General features: G+C 47.9%; 1 protein-coding gene and 1 long non-coding RNA gene across 8 annotated transcripts; one reads left to right on the top strand and one right to left on the bottom strand.

Moving 5' to 3' along the window:
- The first annotated feature begins 364 nt into the window (after positions 1 to 364).
- On the top strand, positions 365 to 22243 carry IL1RN (interleukin 1 receptor antagonist). Of its 7 annotated transcripts, none has more exons than XM_044925972.2 (6): positions 365 to 867; positions 15366 to 15417; positions 16842 to 16937; positions 17612 to 17651; positions 17865 to 17953; positions 19522 to 19617. In XM_044925972.2, the coding sequence occupies exons 1-5, from the start codon at positions 582 to 584 to the stop codon at positions 17904 to 17906; spliced, it is 516 nt and encodes a 171-aa protein (XP_044781907.1). In that variant the 5' UTR covers positions 365 to 581; the 3' UTR covers positions 17907 to 17953; positions 19522 to 19617. The 7 variants fall into 7 exon arrangements, with proteins under 7 accessions (XP_044781907.1, XP_025116927.1, XP_006056065.2 ...); XM_025261142.3 differs by having other exon boundaries at positions 366 to 867; positions 17615 to 17651; XM_006056003.4 differs by lacking the exons at positions 16842 to 16937; positions 17612 to 17651 and adding an exon at positions 20741 to 22243 and having other exon boundaries at positions 776 to 867; positions 19522 to 19634.
- LOC123328523 lies at positions 781 to 15038 on the bottom strand. The gene is made up of 3 exons (XR_006543403.1): positions 14965 to 15038; positions 13778 to 14004; positions 781 to 896 (listed from the first exon to the last, which is right to left on the bottom strand). It is a non-coding gene; the product is annotated as an uncharacterized LOC123328523 (long non-coding RNA).
- Positions 22244 to 22704: the final 461 nt, after the last annotated feature.

Raw genomic sequence — 22704 nt, forward strand, 5'->3', positions numbered from 1 at the left:
ACTTGTTTCTTGTTCTTCTGATGTTCTTCTCCATAAGAACATCAGAGAGAGGTTTCCCTCATGGCCCAGTGGTAAAGGATCCCCTGGCCAATGCAGGAGACATGGGTTCAATCCTTGGCCCCACATACTGCGGAGCATCTAAGCCCGTGCACCCATGTAACTACAGACCCTGTGCTCTAGAATCTGGGAACCACAGCCACTGAAACCCAAGCACCCTGGAGCCCATGCTCTGCAACAAGAGAAGCCACGGCAATGAAAACCCCGAGAACCACAAGAGAGTAACCCCTCCTCTCCACAGCTAGAGAAAGCCCATGAAGAAACAAAGACCCAGCACAGCCAAAATAAAGAAAGAAATACATTTTTAAAAAGATCATCAGGGACCTTCTGTGGCTTTCTCCGGAGGCTTGCCAGAAGAGAACCTTCTTCTGGTTCAGGTTAAGGGCACACAGGGTTAAGTCTACCCACATTGTCTGGATGAAGGTGCACACACAGGCACAGACTGGGGGTCACTGGGGTTGGGTGGGAACAAAGGTCCAGCCCCACTAATCCAGCTCAGCTCCTCACATGTGACCTCCAATTTTATGCAGATCAGAACCCGTCTGGCTTCTGTTAGCCTGAGTCACCGTTCTGGAAGCTGGGCTTGCCCACCTCCTTGCAGTGGCCAGCCCTGCGTGGGTATGTGGGAAGGCAGGCTGGGGCTCCTCCTCTCAGTCTCCGCCAGGAATCGGGTAGGAGGGAGTGGTTCTGCCCTGGGAGGGGCTGGTGGCCCAGGTGTGGCCTGGCTGTGCCTCCTTCCTGTGTCGCCGCTCCGTCTGGAGCCAGAGCCTGGAATACCTTGGAGGACCTCATCTTTCACCATGGCTTTAGGTAAGCTCCTTCTTCTTCTATTTTTCCATCTGAAACATGGGAATGAAAAGTATTTACCCAGTGCTCTCAGACTCTGAAGAGCAAGCTTCAAGGGGAATGTCAAGGGCATGGAGCTCCTGGCCTGTCTGAGAGACCTGGCCACCGTGCAGGCAGCGGCCAACATGGGGAGACTGTGCAGATGTTCTGAGGCAGGGGCTGCAAACCCCGTGCATACTGAGTGAGCAGGCAGCTCAGGGAAGCATGCCTGTGTGAGAAAATAATCATGAAGTCCTTGGAGCCCATTGGTCCTTTCCTACTGTCAATAGAGAGGTGGAAAACTGGAGAAATGTTTCTGTAAAGCATGAGAAAGAACATTGTGAGCTCAATGAGAAATACTAATACAATCCGGTCCTCAGCCATAGATCTGAGGGGTAATAGAGAAGGGCAGGGACTTGTAGAATTAGGGGCTGTCACTGGTCAGTACCAGCAAGTGGCTGGCCCATGAGAATGCAGGCCCAAGTGGCCACAACTTCTCATTTTTTTCTTTTTTTGGGGGCGCCACATCATGCAGCATGTGGGATCTTAGTTCCCTAACCGGGGATCAAAACCACAACCCCTGCAGTGAAAACATGGAGTCTTAACCACTGGACTGCCAGGAAAGTCTCAGAACTTCTCAGTTTTCCAAAAGAATTGGATATTCTGATGTTGTGATGTGCAGCATTCTGATTAAATGAAGCAGTAGTAGTAGTGTTAGTCGCTCAGTCATGTCTGACTCTGCGACTCCACAGACTGCAGCTCACCAGGCTCCTCTGTCCATGGGATTGTCCAGGCAAGAATACTGGAGTGGATTGCTATTCCCTTCGCTAGAGGATCTTCCCGACCCAGGGATCGAACCCGGGTCTCCTGCACTGCCCGCAGATTCTTTACTGTTTGAGTTACAGGGAAGTCCCAAAATGAAACAATAAAGCAAGCAAATAAAATATTCAGTCTATGAGCTACTGGTTTGCAACTTCTGGTTAAAATGTATATGGGGCCGAGAAAAGATATTAAGGTTGGTGGTCTGAAGATCCAATTTTTAATTCTAAGTTGGCCTCTAGTGGGTAACTTTTTTCTCCTTTCTGGATCTCACTTTCCTCAATGTCAAGAGGAGGCTGGCAAACTCAGGGTTTCAAGGACACGGTAATAACTAATACTTCCATAGTGCTTGCTCCAGCTGGGCATTCTGCTGAACTGTTTACATGGTTTAATTCTCCCCATAACCACATGAGGAAGGACTACTATGGTTCACATTTTCAGAAGAGGAAACTGGGCCGCAGAAAGGTTAAGTAATTTGCTCAAAGCAAGACAGCCAGTATAAGGGAACGAGCTGGGCCTGACAGCAGACAGTCTGTTTCCAAACCATGGAATATACTCTAGGGGCACAGATACCAAATGTTATCATGGAGGGAGAAATGCTTTGTAAACAACAGCCAGGATCCCTGAAGCAGCCGACCTCCCCCTTCCCCCAGAGGGTGTAACAGTCTCCAGTGGGCTGTGTGAAATAGCATATGGTCTTGTGTATCTTTCAAATGTGTAAAGGAAGATGCAACTCCCAGGAACAGACAGTGATATACTATGAAGAAATCAGTATGCTTATAAATGGTTCATTCCAAAATATTTTCACCTGGCACATAGTAGATGTTAAATTAAAACTTGGTGCTAAAGTATAACTTGGATTGGATTGAATTCAAGCAACAAATGTATGTGAACCCAGTGAAGACACTGTGATTCCTGGGAGGAGGAACCCACATTCTCTAACACCTGGAGCATAGGTGGTACCACTGATGCCAACCATAGAGGGCCCAGAGATAATCATGGTTTGACAGAAGAGCTGTAAAAGTGAGGAAAGAGACAAGGATGAAGATGGAACTGCCCTGTGTGTACTCTGTGCTACCCTGGACAAGCTATTAACTTCAGTGGAACTCTGTTTACACTGCTGACCTTATAGCTGATGTGTGTGAAGGAGGAGGAAGGGGAGGAGGAGGGGATGAAGATGATGACAATGAAAAAGTAAATATTTTCTACAACTTAAGTCTGAAAACAATTTCAGGCTACTAGATGGTGACCATGTCTTGATTACATAGTTGGAGGAAGTTAAATATGAATGGCTTAATTGAAAATTAACTTGATCAGAATGAGAGTGATTGATTAACACTATATCTGCTATAGTCTCTTTTCTTGAGTGGAAGACTTACCACGGTTTTGGAGTGCTCTAGCATGCTTTACTTACCTGTCTATTCATGTAGTAAAATGGACAGCATCTCTGCTACTAGGTTACTTGGCAAGGGATAATGATTGATATTTAATTGCGCCTGCAATTTGCAGCACTAGCTACCAGATGATGCCAGCACCTTCTAAAGTTTTCTTGTGTTAGTCATTCAACCTTTTCTGACTCTGTGACTCCATGGACTGTACCTTGCCAGGCTCCTCCATCTATGGGATCTCCCAAGCAAGAATATTGGAGTAGGTTGCCAATTTCCTTCTCCAGGGCATCTTCCTGTCCCAGGGATCGAACTTGGGTCTCCGGCACTGTAGGCAGATTCTTTACCATCTGAGCCACCAGGAAAGGTTTCTTAAGGGTGAGCAATCATCTGTTTTCCAGGAATTGAAATGTTCCCAGGATGCTGGGTTTTCAGTGGAGCTTCTCCAATGGCTCAGCAGGTAAAGAATCTGCCTGCCATGCAGGAGACACAGGAGATGCAGGTTTGATCCCTGGGTTGGGAAGATCCCCTGGAGAAGAAAATGAAAATCCATTCCAGTACTAGGAGCCTGGAGGACTATAATCCCATGGGTCAAAAACAGTTGGATGAGACTAAGCACAGGGCTTTCAATACTGAAACCAAGAATATCATGGAAAACCTAGGGAAACTGGCCATTCTAGTCCGTAACCAGGTAAAGAGGTTTCTCTTTAACCTACATAAGGTTTTAGAATCATCCTTTCTTTACTAGCAAAAAAACCTCCTAAAATTTTCAAACAGGTATAGAATAAATCATTGCTGTATATGATGTGAGTTCAAACACATAGGGAACAGTGTAAGAACAAATATAATTCTTGTTCCTGTTAACTATGCGATGAAGCAGAGAGGAAAAGACATCACCTGCTTCTCTAACAGGACTGCAGTGTGGAGGAATTGGGTTCAAATCTTGGCTCAACCAAGATCTGGGGCAAGTGATTTAATTTGTCTGAGCCTTGATTTTTTTATTCTACAAAGTGAGTATATCCCCATCTTGAGAGTGTATCTCTCAAGGTGTATCTATACCCAGCTTGCTCAACTTTTGTATGTGTGTGTGCTCAGTCACTCAGTTGTATCTGTTTCTTTGTGACCCCATGGACTGTAGCCCACTAGGTTCCTCTGTCCATAGGATTTTCCAGGCAAGAATACTACCAGCACTTGGGCTTCCCTGGTGCCTCAGTTGGTAAAGAATCCACCTGCAATGCAGGAGACCTGGGTTCGATCCCTGGGTTGGGAAGATTTCCTGGAGAAGGAAATGACAACCTACTGGGAAATCCCATGGACAGAGGAGCCTGGCAGGCTACATACAATCTACGGGGTCACAAGAGTCAGACATGACTTAGCAACTAAATCACCACCAAAGAAGACCTGTAGAAAAGAGTAGAACCCAGAGGCCAAAACACTGCAGGCAAGAAACAGAGTTGTTCCCTCCCCCAAGTTTTTGTCTCCTCTCCCCTCACCCTGCCTGCAGAGACTTAATTTACCACCAAAGCCCAGAAGGCAAGAGCAAACCAGTACCTTGGAAAACATGAAGAAAACTTAGATAAATAGTGGCTTTCAATGCAGATCCATATCAAACCCAGAAACTGCTGGAACAGAGATCATTTTGGAAAACTCTGAACCTCAATAAGGACTCATAGTGAGTTTACCATTCGTATCTGGTGATAGGGTCCACATGGGGTCTCACTGATAAGATGGCTCCTTAATGTCAACCTCACAAAGAATAAACCACAGTGATCCTAGAGACTGACCAAATTGCCCAAATGGCATCCTGTTATCCCACTGGTGCTTATCTTGTCAAAGCTGCGAGACCACCAGATTCCAGACCTCCGGCTACATGAACATCCCTTCAGAGAATTTTTCACTGCTGCTAAGTCATGTCAGTCATGTCCAACTCTGTGCGACCCCATAGACGGCAGCCCACAGGCTCCCCCATCCCTGAGATTCTCCAGGCAAGAACACTGGAGTGGGTTGCCATTTCCTTCTCCAATGCATGGAAGTGAAAAGTGAAAGTGAAGTCGCTCAGTCGTGTTCGACTCCTAGCGACCCCATGGACTGCAGCGCACCAGGCTCCTCCATCCATGGGATTTTCCAGGCAAGAGTACTGGAGTGGGGTGCCATTGCCTTCGCATTTTTCACTGGTGGGGTATAAAAGGACTCCCTCAGAAAGGGACTTCCAGTCTTTTGATTTAGGATAAGGGCTGAACGTCAATCTGCTGTAACTGCTTCTTGTGGGAGAGGGGTGACATGGGTGACATGGGGATAAGATAAGAAAAGGCTGGAATGTGGGTCAAGGGGATTTGTGTGGGGTCGAAGTTTTTGATAATCTGAGTGAGTTAGAAGTAGCTCATGGATAGTTCAGTTGGTGAAGTCTTGTAAACAATCCTGAAGAAATTTTGAAAAAAGACACATTAATCTTGGGCCGAAAGTTAGAAAAAGGGTTAAGTAGGAGAGGACCTAGAACAGGTAGGACGCAGGACATCCAATTCCAATTGCTTACCCAGTTTTCCCATGAATTACTGAGGTTGTTGGCGTGTTCTCGAGGCCCTGTTTGTCAGATTTATTGCTGCTTCCTTTACAAAGCCTGATTTATTGGTGTAGAAGCAGCAGACTTCCTCCAAAAATAGGCACAGGCCTCCTTTTTCTGCTGCGAGGAGGTCTAATCCTCTTCTGTTTTGGAGGATCATGGCTACCAGGGAATCTAGCTGGTTTTGGATAGTGATAAGACTGTTAGGTATTTCTTCTAGGCTGTGAGTTTAGAAAGGCTTTGATAGCAATTTAAAGAAGTTGTGAGCCCTGCGGTCCCTGTCCCAATCCCAGCGGCTATTCCTAAACTGATTGATAGAGGAATGAGTTGAATTTCCAGTCTGGGTCAGTTATGAGTTAGTGGGATAGGAAGGGTCCGATTGTTAGGAGCAATAGAAATATCTGGGGCCAGATATAGCAGGGTGCATGTTCCTGTCCAGTTAGTGGGAAGACATAAATAAGCAGTGGTTCCACATAGGAAAAATATTCCAGGAGTAAGAAGACAACAGCTGAAATTGATAGCAAACAGGAGTCTTTCTGGGAACTTGTTAGTAGTCTCTGAAACTGACAGTGAACTTGCCAGTGTAACCCCTTCAAGAGGAGAATTTACACCATATGCAGAAGGGAGTCTCCCTGGCAAAGTAAGAGAATGTCCTGCAGTTCCTGAGACATGATAGACAGATCGGCCTGAAAGGAAGGGGAGATGTGAATGGTGATTACAGAGGTGTGGCGGTATAGTTCCTAGTTGGGGGTAAGAATTGTCTATAGAGTTTTGTCTGGAAAAACAGAAAGGAGCGTGTTGTTGTAGACAAACAAAGAACAGAAGTGGTGGGTGTTAAGGAGCAGTTACCAGGCTAGATCAGAGGGTGGGCTTGGGATAGTAACAGAGACTTTGAATTTTGAGAGAAGGCCTCTCCCAAGAATAGGAGTGGGGCATTTTGGGAGTATGAGAAAAGAGTGGGAAAATGGGGTATCTTGAATTGTGCAAGGTAGAGGCTCAGTTATTCATGGTATAGATACTAAACCATCAACCCCTATAACAGAGACCTAAGAGACCTTGGTTTTTCCGGAGTAGGCAGGCATAGAAGAGTAAGTGGCCTCTGTGTCAATGAGAAAGGAGATCGGCTTACCTGCCACTGTAAGAGTTACCCTGGGCTCCATAGAGGTGATGAGAGTCAGAGGGTGGGGCCCTGGGCACCTTCAGTCTTCAGTGGCGAGTCTGAGGAGGTTGGGCAGAGCTGGGTCAGAGGACTCCTGCTCGGGACCAGGAGGGAATGTCCAGATCCCTAGAGGGGGATTTGGGTGGTCAACCTTCCAATGTCCATTTATGCACAGCTGGGACATGGACCTGGAGGGGGCCTTGGCTTTAGGTATAAGCGGGCCCAGTGGCCTTCTTTGCTGCATTTGAAGCAGGCCCCAGGTGGCTTCATTTCTTTGTTGGTTAATGGAGGCTTGGAGCTATGTAGGGCAGTGGCTAAAAGGTGGTATTTGGCCTGATCTCTTTGGGCCTTCTCTAGCTTTGCCTGTTCTTCCCTTTAAGATTGAAAATCTTAAAAACTAAATTTAAAAGGTCTCTTCTGCCTTTTTTAGTTTATTTCAGATATCTGGGGGTGACTGGGAAATAAAATGGGTGTTAAGGACAATGGTGCCCTCTGCTGAAGTGGGGTCTAATTTTGTATATTTTTGTAGGGCTTCCATTAACCTGGCTAGAAATTGTGCCAGGTTTTCATCCAGTCTTTGAGTTATTTCCTGGAGCTCATCAAAGTTGATGGCTTTATGCCCCGCCTTCTGAAGGCCCACAATGAGGCAAGCAATCATATGATTACAGGCTGCTCATCCAGGTCTCCTTGCCTGATAATCCCAGTTGGGATCATCTTGGGGGACAGCCCTTGCCCCTAAGGGCTTAGTGTCTGTCCTGTGTATCATCATCATGCGCCTGAGAGACGTGCCATAAAAGTATGGCAAGAGTGGAGGAAAGGATGATGTAAATATCATGCCAGGTTAAGTCATAATACTGGGTAAGATACTTGAATTCTTTTAGATAATTATCAGGGTCTGAGGAGAAGGAGCCAAGACACTTTTCAATCTGAGATAGATCTGTAAGGGAGAATGGGACATGAACCCGAACAATGCCTTCTGCTCCAGCTACTTCTGGTAAAGGGAGGAGTTGGGTAGGGGAAGGAGAGGGGTCCTGGGGTGAAGTTTCCTATTTAAAGTTGTTCGGGACAGTAGATCCCTAGAGATCTAGGGAGGTTGGAGTAAAGCCTTGGGACCCTCAGGGTAGAGGGTGGGGCTGAGGTCTCAGAGTCTGGGGAGGGGTGTTGGGAGCTGTGGCAGTTGGCCAAGGCCTGCTCTTGAGAAGGAGAGAGGGACGGAGGACAGGACATAAGGTGGAGGTTGTAGAACTGGATCTGGAGCAGCTGCAAGGGGATTGGGAGCGATGGCGGGGGACGGAGGGGCAGGGGCAGGGGAGTTGGCCTGTGGTTGGAAGGGTCGAAGGAAGAAGAAAAATCTAAACAGGGGTCGCAAGACATTGTATTAGGAGGATGTGGCCCAGAGTGGGCGAAGAGTATTTGAGAAGTAGAACAGGAATCACAGAGAGAGCGTCGAGAGCAGAGAGTGAAGAAAACCTGAACATAAGGGATTTCTAACCACTTGGCAATGCAGTGGCTGAAGCTATCGAGGTCTGGAGAAAATTACATTCAGCCATTGGGACCTGTCATCAAGTCTGTATTGCAGCCAGACAGTGTTAGAATAGTAAATAAGTCTTCTTGGTCTTATCTCCCCTTGGAAGCCCAAGGCTTTTTAGGTTTCAGAGAAGGAATCCTAGAGGAGTAGATTTTGAGGGCTGGGATTGAGAATTTCCCATTGTGGCCAATTAGGTAGGTTAGCCAAGGGTGAGACAAAGCGAGGAGAAAGGTCCGAGAGAAAAGTCATCCCTGTTCTCAAGACTTTCTCAGAGAGTAATTTAAAAAGACCCTGATGCTGGGTGGGAGGAGAAGGGGACGACAGAGGATGAGATGGTTGGATGGCATCACTGACTCAGTTGGTGATGGACAGAAAGGCCTGGCACGCTGCAGTCCATGGGGTCGCAGAGAGTCAGACATGACTGAGCAACTGAACTGAACTGAATGATAGTCTGCTTTGAAACAGGTGTCCCCTATTTCAAGGTCAGATGGGGCACAAGGCCGACAGCCCGAGGGCCTAGGGATCCTCCCGCCTAGGGTTAGGACTTGGAAATGAGGCAAGAGAGAGGATCCAAGAGAATGGGATTTCACTCACCCTTGTTACCAATGGATGAAATGTGGGCCAGTGTGTACACATCAGTCCAACAAAGCAAGTGGAAAGTCCCGTCCCGGAGCTCTTCTCAGTTTCTCAGCAAGGTCCAAGGGAGGGGACCATCAGAGGTGGGCTTGTGAGAGGAGCCCACCCAGTTGCGGTGAATCTTCTCTCCTGGGTTTTGGCACCAGAATGTAAGGCAAGGGCAGAGAAAAAGAGAGCGAGCTGGGCAGTCGGGCAAGAAAAGGGAAATTTATTACAGGAAAAAGAGAGAGTGACTGGCCCTTAAGGAGAACCAGCATCCTCCTTTTCTGACAGAGTCCTTATACCCCCCCAATGAAAAACTTTCTGAAGGGATATCACGTAGTTGGAGGTCTGGAATCTGGTGGTCTCACAGCTTTGAGAAGATAGGCACCAGTAAGATAAGAGGATGCCATTTGGGCAATTTGGTCAGTCTCAAGGATCACTGTGATTTATTCTTTGTTTGAGAGGTCGACATGACGAGCCGTCTTATCAGTGAGACCCCATGTGGACCCTATCATCTGGGAGGACAACAGGCTTCTTATAAATCAGCAATCAGTCTCAGCTGGCTTTATGCACAATCTCCTGACCTTCACCAGCTGGTCACTGTGATGGCTGCTGTTTGGTGGACAGAGATGCTCAGGAGAACACTTGTCTCCAAACCTGACCTGCTGCTCTTGTTTTGTTGTTGTTTAGTCGCTCAGTCATGTCTGACTCTTTGGAACCTCATGGACTGTAGCCCACCAGGCTCCTTTGTCCACGGGATTTCTCAGGCAAGAATACTGGAGTGGGTTGCTATTTCCTTCTCCAGGTGATTGTCCCATCCCAGGGATTAAACCCACATCTCCTGCATTGGCAAGCAGGTTCTTTACCATTGAGCCATGTGGGAAGCCTGACCTGCTGCTATAGGGAAGCTTCTTCTAATTAGCTACCAAAATTGGTTAAAATTAACTTGGCTGCCTGGCAGGGCTGGGTAGGTGGAGACCGACCAAGAGAGGACAGCAGATTACACTATGGGGACTTATTTTTCTCGTCCTTTTCCTCTGCTTTGTATTCAAGCATTTACTCATCTCTTGGAGAGAGTAACCGGAGTCTTTGTTCTATTATCCTAGGAAAACTTTACAAGGTTTGGACAATGGTGCTGACTGTATTGTGTATGCACTGTACCACTCAGGCATTCAAGAATTAGCTGAAGATTTGAAATATGAGATTAAGTCAAAGGTGCACACCTGAACACCCAAAGCCGGCAGCTTAAATGTTTCCCAAGAGTCCTTGGATTGACAACAAAAACAACTCCAGGAGAAACGCTGAAAATTCACATCAAGATTCATTGACATTTCCTGATAAGCTGGATTTGTCAGTAGGCATCCCTTTTTGCACTTCCCAGGCAGCGCTAGTAGTAAAGAACCTGACTGTCAATGCAGGAGACATAAGAGACAGGGGTTTGATCCCTGGGTTGGGAAGATGCCCTGGAGGAGGGCATAGCAGCCCACTCCAATATTCTTGCCTGGAGAATCCCATGGACAGAGAAGCCTGAAGGGGTACAATCCACAGGGTCGCCAAGAGTTGGACACGACTGAAGCAACTGAGCATGCACACACATTGCTTTTTTGCAAGGGGGATGGGACCCATGTGGTGAGCCATTTGGGCTACAGAGGAGGAAGACCGGAGTCAGGAAATATGAAATTTCTCTCTAGGAAGACTCAAGAGCTGTCAAATCTCCCTGTACCTTTAGGGTGCTGGAGACAGCAAGATCCCATCTCTTCCCCAACTTATTCAGTGAGATGGATGGCTTGAAATCATCCATGGTGGGCACATACACTCAAGTTGGCCAGCGCTACAAGTCAGAAGGACACCTTTGGAGATTCTGCTGTCAGCACCCACTGCCAAGATCTGTGTCACCCCACTGTTTCAGGTTCAGTCACCCCCAAGCTCAGTCCAACTCTGATCCATCTGGCCACTATTCCTAGGTTGATCTTAATAAGACAAATCTGACACTGTCACCCTCTGATTCAGTTTCCTTTTAGATAAATGCCCTGCTCCTTGGAGGAGAATTAAAATTCCTTCCTCTCTGACTCCTGCTCACCTTTTCAACCACTTCTATCAGGCAGACTCGTGGGGCTCAGGGGTGGAGAAGGACACAGTTTGTACTTTATCTCCCACTGAGTAGGAGAGACCTGCCCCACCTTAAACAACCCAGGTTTGGGCTGGGACCTAAATGGAGCAGCCTGCACAGTTCCTGAAACCCAGTCCTGAGTCATCTTAAGCCCTGTTTGGGTGAAGTTACCTGGGGCTGCAGTACCCTTGACCTTGGTGCCCAGCAGAAGCACCAGGTTCCATCCCTGGTCTGGGAAGATCCCACATATTGCAGAGCAACTAAGCCCGTGCACCACGACTACTGAACCTGAGCTCTAGAGCCCAGGAGTTGCAACTACTGAAGCCTGTGTGCCCTAAAGCCCATGCTCTGCAATAAGAGATGCCACCACCATGAGAACCCCATGTCTCACAACTAGAGAGTAGCCCCTGCTCTCTGCAACTAAAGAAAAACCCACTCAGCAATGAAGACCCAGCTCAGCCAAAAAGAAAGAAATAAATAATTTTTAAAACATACTATTTTAACCATATTTAACTGTATATTTCAGTAGCACTAAGTATATTCATTCCAAAAAAATTTCCTATGCTTCATCACTGTCAACACCCTCCTTAGACCCCCTGCTCCAGACAACTGAGAATCTTATCATTATAGTTTTACCTTTTCTAGAATTTTATATACATGAAATGATACAGTACATTGTCTTTTGTACTTCTTTCATTCATTGCCAAGTTTTGGAGGTTCATCCATGTTGTTGCATGTATCAATATTTTTCTTCTTTTTATTGCCCAGCAGTGTATCAGAGGATAGGGCTTCTCAGGTGGCTCCGTGGTAAAGAACCCACCTGCCAATGCAGGAGACACGACTTTGATCCCTGGGTCAGGAAGATCCCTTGGAGAAGAAAATGGTAACCCACTCTAGTATTCTTGCCTGGGAAATCCCATGGACTGAGGAGCCTGATGGGCTACAGTCCATGGGGATGCAAAGAGTCGGACATGACTTAGTGGCTAAACAACAACAACAATATCATAGGATAACTACAGTTTGTCCACTCATCCACTGATGAACATTTGGATTGTTTTCAGATTTGGGCTGTTAAGAATATGTGGCTGTGAATAATGTTGCTATAAACATTTGCACACAAAAAAAGTGAAGTGTCTCTGAGGGCATACATTACTCAGAGCCTCAAATGATCCCACAGTTTTTGCTACAGTGTCCAACAGTTAATAAAAGTAATCAGACAGTATGTGCAAAAGAGAGAAAGAGACAATAGAAGGAAACCCAGCGGGGATTCAAATGATAGAGTCAACTGGAGAAGCCTTTGTAAGAACCTGAAGGAATAACAGGATCAAAGGTGTCAAAGACAAGATTGCAACTTTTGGCAGAGAACTAGAAACTCTATAAAAAAAAAAAAGGAAGCAACTGGAAATCCTAGAACTGAAAGATGCCATTAACTGAAACTGAGAAAGAGTTCTCATGTATAGGATACTTCCCATGTGGGCAGACTGCCCTGAACACTTTACAGGCATCTACAATGAAGGTTCATCCGTGTGGTCTCCATGGAGCCTGTCTCGTGTCACTCTTAGAACACAGATTTCACCTGAATGTCCTGTTTCCCTTGAAGTGGGTCTTAGTTATTTCTGTTGTCACTGGTTATAATAGCAGAGCAGGGCTTGGCACGTAGCAGGCACCAGTTATAGTGGTGATGTCTGGAGCTGGGAGGGAAGCTCAGGGTGCTGATGGGGGAGGCAGAGTCCACTCTGTGGCATGGTCATTAACCTCAACTCAGGAAGTGGAGTGAAGGCTGAGCACCAGAAGCAAGACTACATGTAGTCAGAGATGCCGGTAGGGGGTGGCTTCCCAGGTGGTGCTAGTGGTAAAGAACCCTACTGCCAATGCAGGAGATGTAAAAGACGTGGGTTTGATCCCTGGGTTGGGAAGATCCCCAGAGGAGGGCATAACAACCCACTCCAGTATTCTTGCCTCGGAAATCCCACAGACAGTGTAGTCTGGCAGGCTACAGTCCATGGGGTCGCAAAGAGTCAAGACACGACTGAGCAACTAATACACACAATGGATAAGGAAACAGATCCAGAGAGCCCTGGCTCGTTGCCTGGGAGCCCCAGTCCTAAGTGACTCCACTGCCCAGCCTCAGGGACTCCTGCCCCCCTGCCCAGAAAGGGCCTACGTGCTGTTTCATTCCACTCGGGGAGGTGACACAATTTTTGCAGAAATGTTGCATTTGCTCTGAAAGAAGAGCTCTTTAAAGATCGGAGAAAGTTCATTTGCAAACTTCCTCTTTAAAAAAACATTTTTATCAAGACATAACTGACTTATGAGGTACAAATGACATAGGAAATGGCAACCCACTCCAGTATTCTTGCCTGGGAAATCCTATGGACAGAGGAGCCTGGCAGGCTATGGTCTTTGGGTCAAAAAAGAGTTGGACATAACTTAGCATAAACAGCAACAATTGATGTATTACATTATGTGAGTTTCAGATGTACAACACAGTAATACAATTAATTTTTTGCCTTTGCTCGTGATGAGAACTTTTAAGATCGACTCTCCTAGTAACTTTCAAATATGTCATGCAGCCTTCCTTTTTCACAGATTTTACCCTCATTTGAACACAACCTCTGATGGGATGGCTGAAAATAAAGTCAGACTCCTCAAGATCTGCTGCTGTAATAGGGTGTCCCTTGGGTGGGAACCAGGAGACCTGGATTTCTGGCTGTACCTTGCCATGGACGAGCTGTGTGACCTTGGGCAGGTCTTTCCTTCTCTGGGTCTTCTTCAGAAACAAGGATGGGGTGAGGCAGGATGATGCTGAGTGCCCATCAAGTTCTCAAATGCCACAATCTGTCCTTCTGCACTAGAGGTCCATCCTCCTACCATTGAGATCATGTAGGACCCACTTCAACTCTTCTCTGTCCATAAAGAGGAATATACTTTCCTTTTCCCTATCTAGAATATAGTAAGAAAGGAAATAAATGTTTCTGAATGCCTACTCTGACCCAGAACTTTCACCTTCCAATCAACCAATCTCCCTCCTTCCCTCCATTTCCACCTCCTTTCCCACATTCCTTTGTTCCTTCCTCCCTCTCACATTCCTTCTCTCCCTGTACCCATAAGGATGACATAATCAATCTCATTCTGAGTATGAAGAGGTAGAAGCAGAGACCCAAACAAATGATTTGTTCCAAGTCACACGGGTGGCAAACAGCACGTGCCAGAGGCAGTTTTGGATTCATTTCCATCCCCAATGGGATGTGGAGTTCATCCCATTTTCCCAAGACCCTAACTTCAAAGACATGGATAACAGGAATAGAGTTGGTTTCAAAGTCCCCTGGCAGGAAGTTTACTCGAGAACAGGAGAAAGCAAGCCTCAGGCCAAATCCAGCCACCGCCTGTTTTGTAAATAAAGTTGTCCTGGAAACCAATTAGCTTGTGGGTTTGCAGATTGGCTGGGCTTCCCCAGTGGCTCAGTGGGGAAAAATCTGTCTGCCGATGCAGGAGACACGGGTTTGATCCCTGGGTCAGGAAGGTCCCCTGGAGGAGGAAATGGCAACTCGCTCCAGTATGCTTGCCTAGAGAATCCCACGGACAGAGGAGCATGGTCGGCTACAGACCATGTGGTCATAAAGAGTCAGACACGACTTAGTGACTGCACACATGTACACATTACAGATTGTCTAAGATTGCTTTTCAACTATGACAGTAGAGTTGAGTAATAATGATGTATGGCCCCAGAAATCCTAAAACGTTTGCTATCTAATTTTTGTCTGACAGAGTATTTGCCAGCCCCTGGTCCAAGGTCCAACAAGGCTGCCCCTCTTTCAAAGAACACAAAATGGCCTGAGTCTGTGAGGTGCACTGGGAACCCTGCCACTTGGCTTCTTACAAGAGAGGGACATTTCTACTCACATTTGGTTTTTCAAAGTTTCAGAATACCTGTCGGGCAGATGAGGGGCTTGAGTTTTCATTGTGCCCTTCTTCCCAGGAACTGGGTGAAGGGGAAATAGAAATCTCGATTTTGGGGAAATTGCACAGAGGAAAAGGGGAGGGAATGGGTTACGACATCCCATTGCGACACTCGGCAGGGTTGAAAGTGACAACAGCAAGGTTTCTCGTTTTGGAAATGTGCAGGCGTTTCCGTTCATTTTCGTGGGACAGGCGTCCGCAGCCCGGCTGGGTGAGCGACTCTTTTCTTTATAAGCAGCTCCTCTGGGTCTGAAATGGCAGTCTCCCATCGCCTCGAGGTCACAGGATGGACATCTACATCCACGGTTACCTAATCTGTCTTCTCCTCTTCCTGTTCCGTTCAGAAACAGCCTGCCACCCCTTGGGAAAGAGACCCTGCGAGATGCAAGCCTTCAGGTAAGGCTGACCCCAGGGAAGTGGGGCTGGAGGGATAGAAAAGCGACGCAGGACACAGCTGTCTGGGGCTGCCCTGGGTTTGGGCTTGAAAGTGAAGTGAAGTGAAGTCGCTCAGTCGTGTCCAACTCTTTGCGATCCCATGGACTATGGCCTACCAGGTTCCTCTGTTGGTGGGATTTTACAGGCAAGAATACTGGAGTGGGTTGCCATTTCCTTCTCCAGGAGATCGTCCCCACCCAGGGATTGAACCTGGGTCTCCCGCATTGTAGACAGACACTTTACCGTCTGAGCCATTAAGCATCCCTTAATAATTAAGGTTAGGGTTAGCTGCCTAAGGTTAGCTAACTAAGGTTGGCTGCCACATCCGTGATCTTTGGCACTTGTATTTAAAAATCTCCCAGATGTGCAAAGCTTGACTGGAAGCCTGACTTACTTGCCCAGGGGCTCAGGCATCTTGGTGACATAAACGTGCCCGGAGCCGTGCTGAGGCTAAAGCCTGGGAGAGTGCTCTGGACAAAGAAACAGAGAGGGTCACTGTGGACAGGACACAGCCCAGAGTTCCAGACTGATGGTTAACAACGCCTGGTTGTGTTGGTACATCAGAGGGTCCAGCTCCCCTGGGGCCTCAGTTTCCCCATCTGTGACCTGGGGTGAATTCTAACTCGACCTGCATTACAAGACTGTGAAAGCCAAAGGCATGGATAACATTGTGAGTGTTTTGTGAGCAGTAAAGCGTCTGAAAACTATTGTGGTGGGCTGGGGTTTCAGTCGTGTCTGACTCTCAGCGACACTATGGACTGAAGCCCATCAGGCTCCTGAAAACTATTACGATGATTAAAAACTGGGTCAGGAATGTGGTGAGGTGTCACCATCCCTGCTGTAAAAATAGCAGGCTGTGATGGTGATTAAAACAGAGCGCTGTCTTCATGTGGCCTCTGGGCTCTGATGTCCCAGGACTTGTCGGGATGACCTCACCCTCCAGCTCTCAAAACACTGTCACACAAAACGCTGTCACAATGTTATCTGTGCCTTTGGCTTTCACAACCTTGTAATGCAGGTAGGGTTAGAATTCACTCCAAGTCACAGATGGGGAAACTGAGCCCCCAGGGGAGCTGGACCGTCTGATGTACCAACACAATCAGGAACTGTTAACCATCAATCTGGAGCTCTGGACTGTGTCCTGTCCACAGTGCCCCTCTCTGTTTCTTCTTGCCTGAGGCTACAGGCTGGGACTCTGTGTGCCTGTGTGGGTCCCAAAGAAGCCCCTCCCCTTCCCAGGGGTCTGCCTTGACCTCCTCCCATTGGCTGGGATCTCCAGAAATTACCACTGGAGGCCTCTAGAAAGGAACGTTTAATCCTTTCAGATGAAATTCAACTCATCCAGGAGCTAAGAATAGTCACGAAAGGTCAAATGCTCATTCCAGCCAAGAACTTTACGGTTTGACTGACCCCCTCCCTCTGAGCTCATGGGCTCTTCAAGGTCACCTGATGAGATGGGTGTTGCCAGCCCCCTTTCACAGGTGAGGAGATGAGGCACAGGTCCAAGGTCATGCTGGGGGATGGGGGCAGCAGGGAGTGAAGTGTCCACATCCTGGCTGGGGCCCTGTTAGTCCATCTCACAGCTACAAGCCCTGCTTTCAGACAGAGAGGCCCTTCACCAAGAAGAAAAAACAGGGAGCCAGAAACAGGCCACAGGGTGAACTGGAAAGGAAGCTGACTTGTCAATAGGGAACAGACTTTGGGGACAAGTCTTCATGGTCTAAGGCTTGGAGCAAGTTAGCTGCAATGGGGCCTGACCCTTGAAGCTTCTAGCTCTGTGCTGTGGGGGCCACTAATCTCAGATGACTCTTTAGATTTTCATTTAAATTCATAAACATACAAGAAAATAAAAAATTGGGGACTTTCCCTGGTGGTTCAGGGGTTAAGACTCTGTGCTTCAATGCAAGGGGTGTAGGTTTGATCCATGGTCAGGGAACTAAGATTCCACATGCTGCATGACCAAAAAAAAAAAAAAAAAAAAAAAATTAGAAAATATGCAGATCCTCAATCACACCACATTTCAAGACCTCAATAGCTGCATGTCTCAATAGCTGCAAGTGATTGGTGGCTACCATATTGGATGGTGCAGACAAAGAACATGTCTACACCCAGGAAGTTTATTAATGGTCCTAATCTAGAGTCTGCTTTGCTGAAGTAGGAGGTGGCTGCTTGGGAAGCTGAGGATGAGAAACAAGGTGAGAAGAGGGGTAGAAGGCAGGCACATGGCCTACCAGATCTGGGATTTGGGTCTGTCTCTTAACCAGTGTTGACCTCAGACTTCACAGTCATGCTATGGGTGTGTTTAATTCCACACCCTTGGAAGAAAACTGAACACACTCTGGGGAATACAGAGAAGGGGCTGGGCACTCAGCAGCTGTCCACTATAGCTGGGTCCTTCTGTTTTTCAGGATCTGGGATGTCAACCAGAAGATCTTCTACCTGAGGAATAACCAATTAGTTGCTGGATACTTGCAAGGACCAAATACTAAATTAGAGGGTGAGTGGTGGCCAGGAAGGTCGATGCTGAGTGGGCACCGGTCACTTTGCACAGGAGTTTACAGCATTGTGGCTTGACCCTGGGAATTTTAGGTACCATGTCTTAATCCCTGTTGGTTCTTTGTGGCCACGTTTGAAGCTAGAGAGGCCTGGCCACTGAAGGACACATATGAGGGGAGCCTCAAGAAGATAGAAAAGGTAGAGCCTAGGTTGGGAGCCACCACCTATGGACACCATGATCCCCAGGCCATAAATGGGAGGGCAGGGCCCAGAAGGCAAGACCAGCCCTTTTCTTCCTCTAGTGCCTGGGAAGCCCGTGTTTCTGTGTGTTCAAACTCTCACTCCCACCTAAAACTAATACACCATCCACAGGCTGGGTTATATCTCTTAATCTTGGACACCACATTGAGTCATATTCCAGATCCATGTCAACCTGGATGAATTTGAACAAGGTTCACTCACTCTGTTCCCTGGTTTTCCCCTTAGTAAGAGAAGGGCAATTGGTTGATAGGATATGGGTTTCTTCCAGCACCAGCCCTCTAGGATGTTTTCACATCCTTGTTGGGTAGTCTGGTATTGTAGAATGGCATGATCCCCATTCTTGTTCGCTGCCCCTTCCTCACTCTAAAAGGGCGTGAGACCCACTTTTCCTGTCCTCTGGTAACTCTCTGAATAAGGATGTTAAAGCACTGAGAAACTGAGGTCTTCACTCCCAATGAGTGCATGGAGACCACCACAGGAAAAAAATGGGTTCAAACCCACCCAGGCGTCTGTGGACCAAGCTGTGGGGTCCCACTCATGATATCATGTACTGGGCCCCATGGGCAGCACACCTGTGGACCTAGAGGACAGGGGTCCTGGGGAAGGGGGTGTGTGCACGTGCTCAATCATGTCTGACCCTTGTGATCCCATAGACTGTAGCTCACTAGGCTTCTCTGTCCATGAGATTTTACAGGCAAGAATACTGGAGTGGCAACGTTGCCATTTGCTCCTCCAGGGGATCTTCCCAACCCAGGGATAAAACGCTTGTCTCTTGCGTTACTGCATTGGCAGGTGGATTCTTTACTACTGAGCCACATGGGAAGCCCAGGGAAAGAAGGGAAGGGTAGCAATCACTTGGAGCAGAATTTAGGCGCCTTGGTCCTTGAGGAATAGCTAGATAATGTGCTTGGTTTGATCTTCTGTTTGGATCCTGACCAAGAAGATGGGGTCTCACTGTCCTTCTGACCTTGGGGTTTTAATCTGCTTGTTTTTTTAGTTGCTAAGTTGTATTTGACTCTTTAACAACCCCATGGATGGTAGCCTTCCAGGTTCCTCTGTCCATGGATTGCCTAGGCAAGAATATTGGAGTGGGTTGCCATTTCCTTCTCCAGGGGATCTTCCTGACGTGGGCATCAAACCCTTGTCTCCTGAATTGCAGAAGTATTCTTTACCACTGAGCCACCAGGGAAGCCCAGGATTTTAGTTAGGGGAACAGAAAAGTCCCCAGGGAGAGTCCAGCCTGCTGTGTCTTCTCCATCTCTGCCTTCTCTTCTCTACAACCTGAACTTCCCCTTTGTTCTTCCCCAGAGAAGATAGATGTGGTACCCATCGAACCCCATACTATGTTCCTGGGGATCCATGGGGGAAAGCTGTGCCTGGCCTGCGTCAAATCTGGAGATGAGATCAAGCTCAAGTTAGAGGTAAGGACCTGCCTCAGACAACAACCACCCCCAAACTAGTGGCTTAAAACAAGCACAGTGTGTCCTTTCTCATGATTCTGTGGGTTGACTAGGATCAGCTGAGCAGATCTGTGCCCCATGGCATAACTGAGTTCCCTCCTGCAGCCACATTCAGCAGGGAGCTTGGCTGGGGCTCATCCTCCAGGTTCTCCTTCCACATGGTCTCACTGATTTCAGTTGTCAGCTTAAGCTTCCTTACAGAATGGTGGTTGCTTTCCAAGAGGGATAACTCCAAAAAGGCAAGCCTTAGTGTGCAAGCACTTACTAAACTTTTGTTTGTATCATACCATTAATGTCCAGTGAACTAAAGCTTGCCATGTGGCCAAGTCTAGCCTCAATGAGAGAGGGGGTTTCCAGGATGAGGACACCAGGAGGCATGGCTCCTTTGGGGACCTCAGTCTCTGTGTGTCACTCTCTTGCCCAAGGGCCACTAACCCACTTGGACTTGCCCTCTTCCAGTAAAGCCAACCTTGGGGACCATTCTTTTCCAGCCTTTATCTACTCAAATCCATGAGTTGGCATCCCCCTCTAGGGCCTTGTGCACCTGTGCAACATTAATGGGCTATCAGCCCTGGAAAAAGAGAGCTTTCTATCAGGGGACTGTTGGACGAAATCTTAACCCAAATGAGAGTGGCTGTAACTGTGGCATTGTCCTTTCTGTCCACTAGTGAACAGGCACTTTAGTGGAAAGTGACTGCCTGCTTTGTGTGGAGTAGCAATGACCAGGATATTGTGAATAATGTGGACTGCCATACCCTTCCCAGTTGCTGCACTCTCCCATCTCTCAGAGGTGCAGACATGACAGAGTCCAGCCTCCACAGGCCTTGGCCTCTGTTGATGGGACCATGTGTTTGTCAAACGTATGGACCCAAGGCTACAGTGGCCAGATGTCCCCAAATCAAGGTGTAAGCACGGGACAACCTTCTTGTGTCAGGCTGTCCTGAGACCCAGGACACTTTTTCCAGGCCAGTATTTCCCCAGAACTTACTCTGGGCAGCCAGATGGCCAGGTGGGCTGCAAGGACCTTTCTGCTCCTCTGCCCTCACTTGCTTCTTCTTGACTTCCAGGCCGTGAACATCACTGACTTGAACCAGAACAGGGAGCAGGACAAGCGCTTCGCCTTCATCCGCTTCGACAACGGGCCCACCACCAGCTTTGAGTCAGCTGCCTGCCCCGGCTGGTTCCTCTGCACATCACTGGAGGCCGACCAGCCCGTGGGCCTCACCAATATGCCCACAGAGGCCCTCAAGGTCACCAAGTTCTACTTCCAGCAGGACTAGTCATGGTGCTCAGCCTTTCCTGTCCCCAGTCCCAGCACATCCATGACTCCAGAGATGCCTGTCCACCCTGCTCAGGGTCTCCTGGGTGTTGTGGGGCTCAGCAGGGTGCCGTTGGCTGGGGGGACCTTCAGAAGGAGGTACAAGAGCCCTGGGAACAAGACCCAGTCTCCAACCTCCTCCGCTCACCCAGCATCCCTCCACAAGGTCTTTCTAAAGTGCAGATGGAACCCCAGCCCTACTCAAAGCCCTCAGGGTGGCCTGTGTCTTCAGGGTAAAGTCCACACCCTGTGGCCAGCTCCAGTTCTGCCTCCTTTCTCACCCCAGATCCCCAGGTGCTCACTTCCCTCCCCCTAAGCGGCTTCCATTGTCTGTTTTGCAAAGTGGTGCTACTCCAGGGGCAAGATTTTTAGGGTCTGTAGCAAAATGGGAAATAAGGATTTCCTGGTATCTTTTTCTTTTTTTTAAAAAAATTCTTAGTATCTTTTTGTTAAATTAAACCAACTTTGAAAGAGAGTCTTTTATTTGGAAATGATGTCCTTTCTGGAAGGGAGTAGAATATTAAAATAATCCCATGTTTAGGAAGTGATGTTGAAAGGAGATGATAGCGTTTCCTTTTTTATCTCTTATTTTTGTGATGCCCCAACCTGTACCTGGGTTGGGAAGATCCCCTGGAGAAGGGAATGGCCACCCACTCCACTCTTCTTGTCTGGAAATTTCCATGAACAGGGGAGCCTGGAGGGTCGCAAAGAGTCGGATACGACTGAGCAATTAACGCTTTCACTTTTCAACCTGTAACAATGAAAAGTTGGCATAATGCGTTGATCTCCTAGTTTTTGTTTTTTTCTGGAATGTTCCGGAAAGTCTAGAACCTCTGGCCCAGGCCCTGAGCACGCCCTCCACTCCAGACCTCCTGCAGCTCCCTGAAGTGCTGTCCCCCTGCCCCCGGCCACCCCCGACAACCCTTTCATCAAAAGTCCCCCTGCTCCCAAGACGCCACACAAATGTGGCTTCTCCTGACCTCCTGGGAGGAATGAATCGCTCCTTGACTATTTTAGCACTTCTGCTTCCCTGAGACTTGTTTGGAAGATGTGCCCCTGTCTGTGTCCTCACCAGCCTGTGAGCCCCTGGGAGCAGCGACTGTGACCTCCCCCATCTCAGGTCTCCCCTGGGGCCGAGCACACAGCCTGGCCTCAGCAGGTGCTCAGTGAATGTGTGTTGTATGTGTTGAGTGGAAAGTGTCCTGTTCTCTGTGACTTAAGCTTTGTTTTATGATAAAAACTTGAAACCTCATCGTCTGTGGCCTTGCTGGGCTTGGGGCAAAGAGAACTGGAAGTGGGGGTGGGTCAAGGACAGGTCTTTTAAACCCCTGGGATGGGTCTGGCCACCTCTCCTGAGTCCCTTTCTCCTGGGGTCTCACTCTCCTTGGAGATCAGAAGAGCAGATCTCTCTGCTAGAAGGTTGCAGCACCATCATCCACAATAGCCCCCAACTAGAAACAACCCAAATGCCTACCCAAGAAGAATGAACACATGGGGATTTCCCTGGTGGTCCAGTGGGTAAGATTTCACACTTCCAGTGTATGGGGTCCAGGTTCCATCCCTGATCAGGGAACTAGATCCCACATGCTACGATGAAGATCGAAGACCCTGCATACAACAACTAAGACCCAGTGCAGCCAAATAAATAAATAGATATAAAATTATTAAAGAAAAGAGTTAACACGTAAATCATGTACACATAAAATGATTCAT

This window comes from Bubalus bubalis, chromosome 12 (genome assembly GCF_019923935.1).
Source record: "Bubalus bubalis isolate 160015118507 breed Murrah chromosome 12, NDDB_SH_1, whole genome shotgun sequence".
NCBI classification, from domain to species: Eukaryota; Metazoa; Chordata; class Mammalia; order Artiodactyla; family Bovidae; genus Bubalus; species Bubalus bubalis.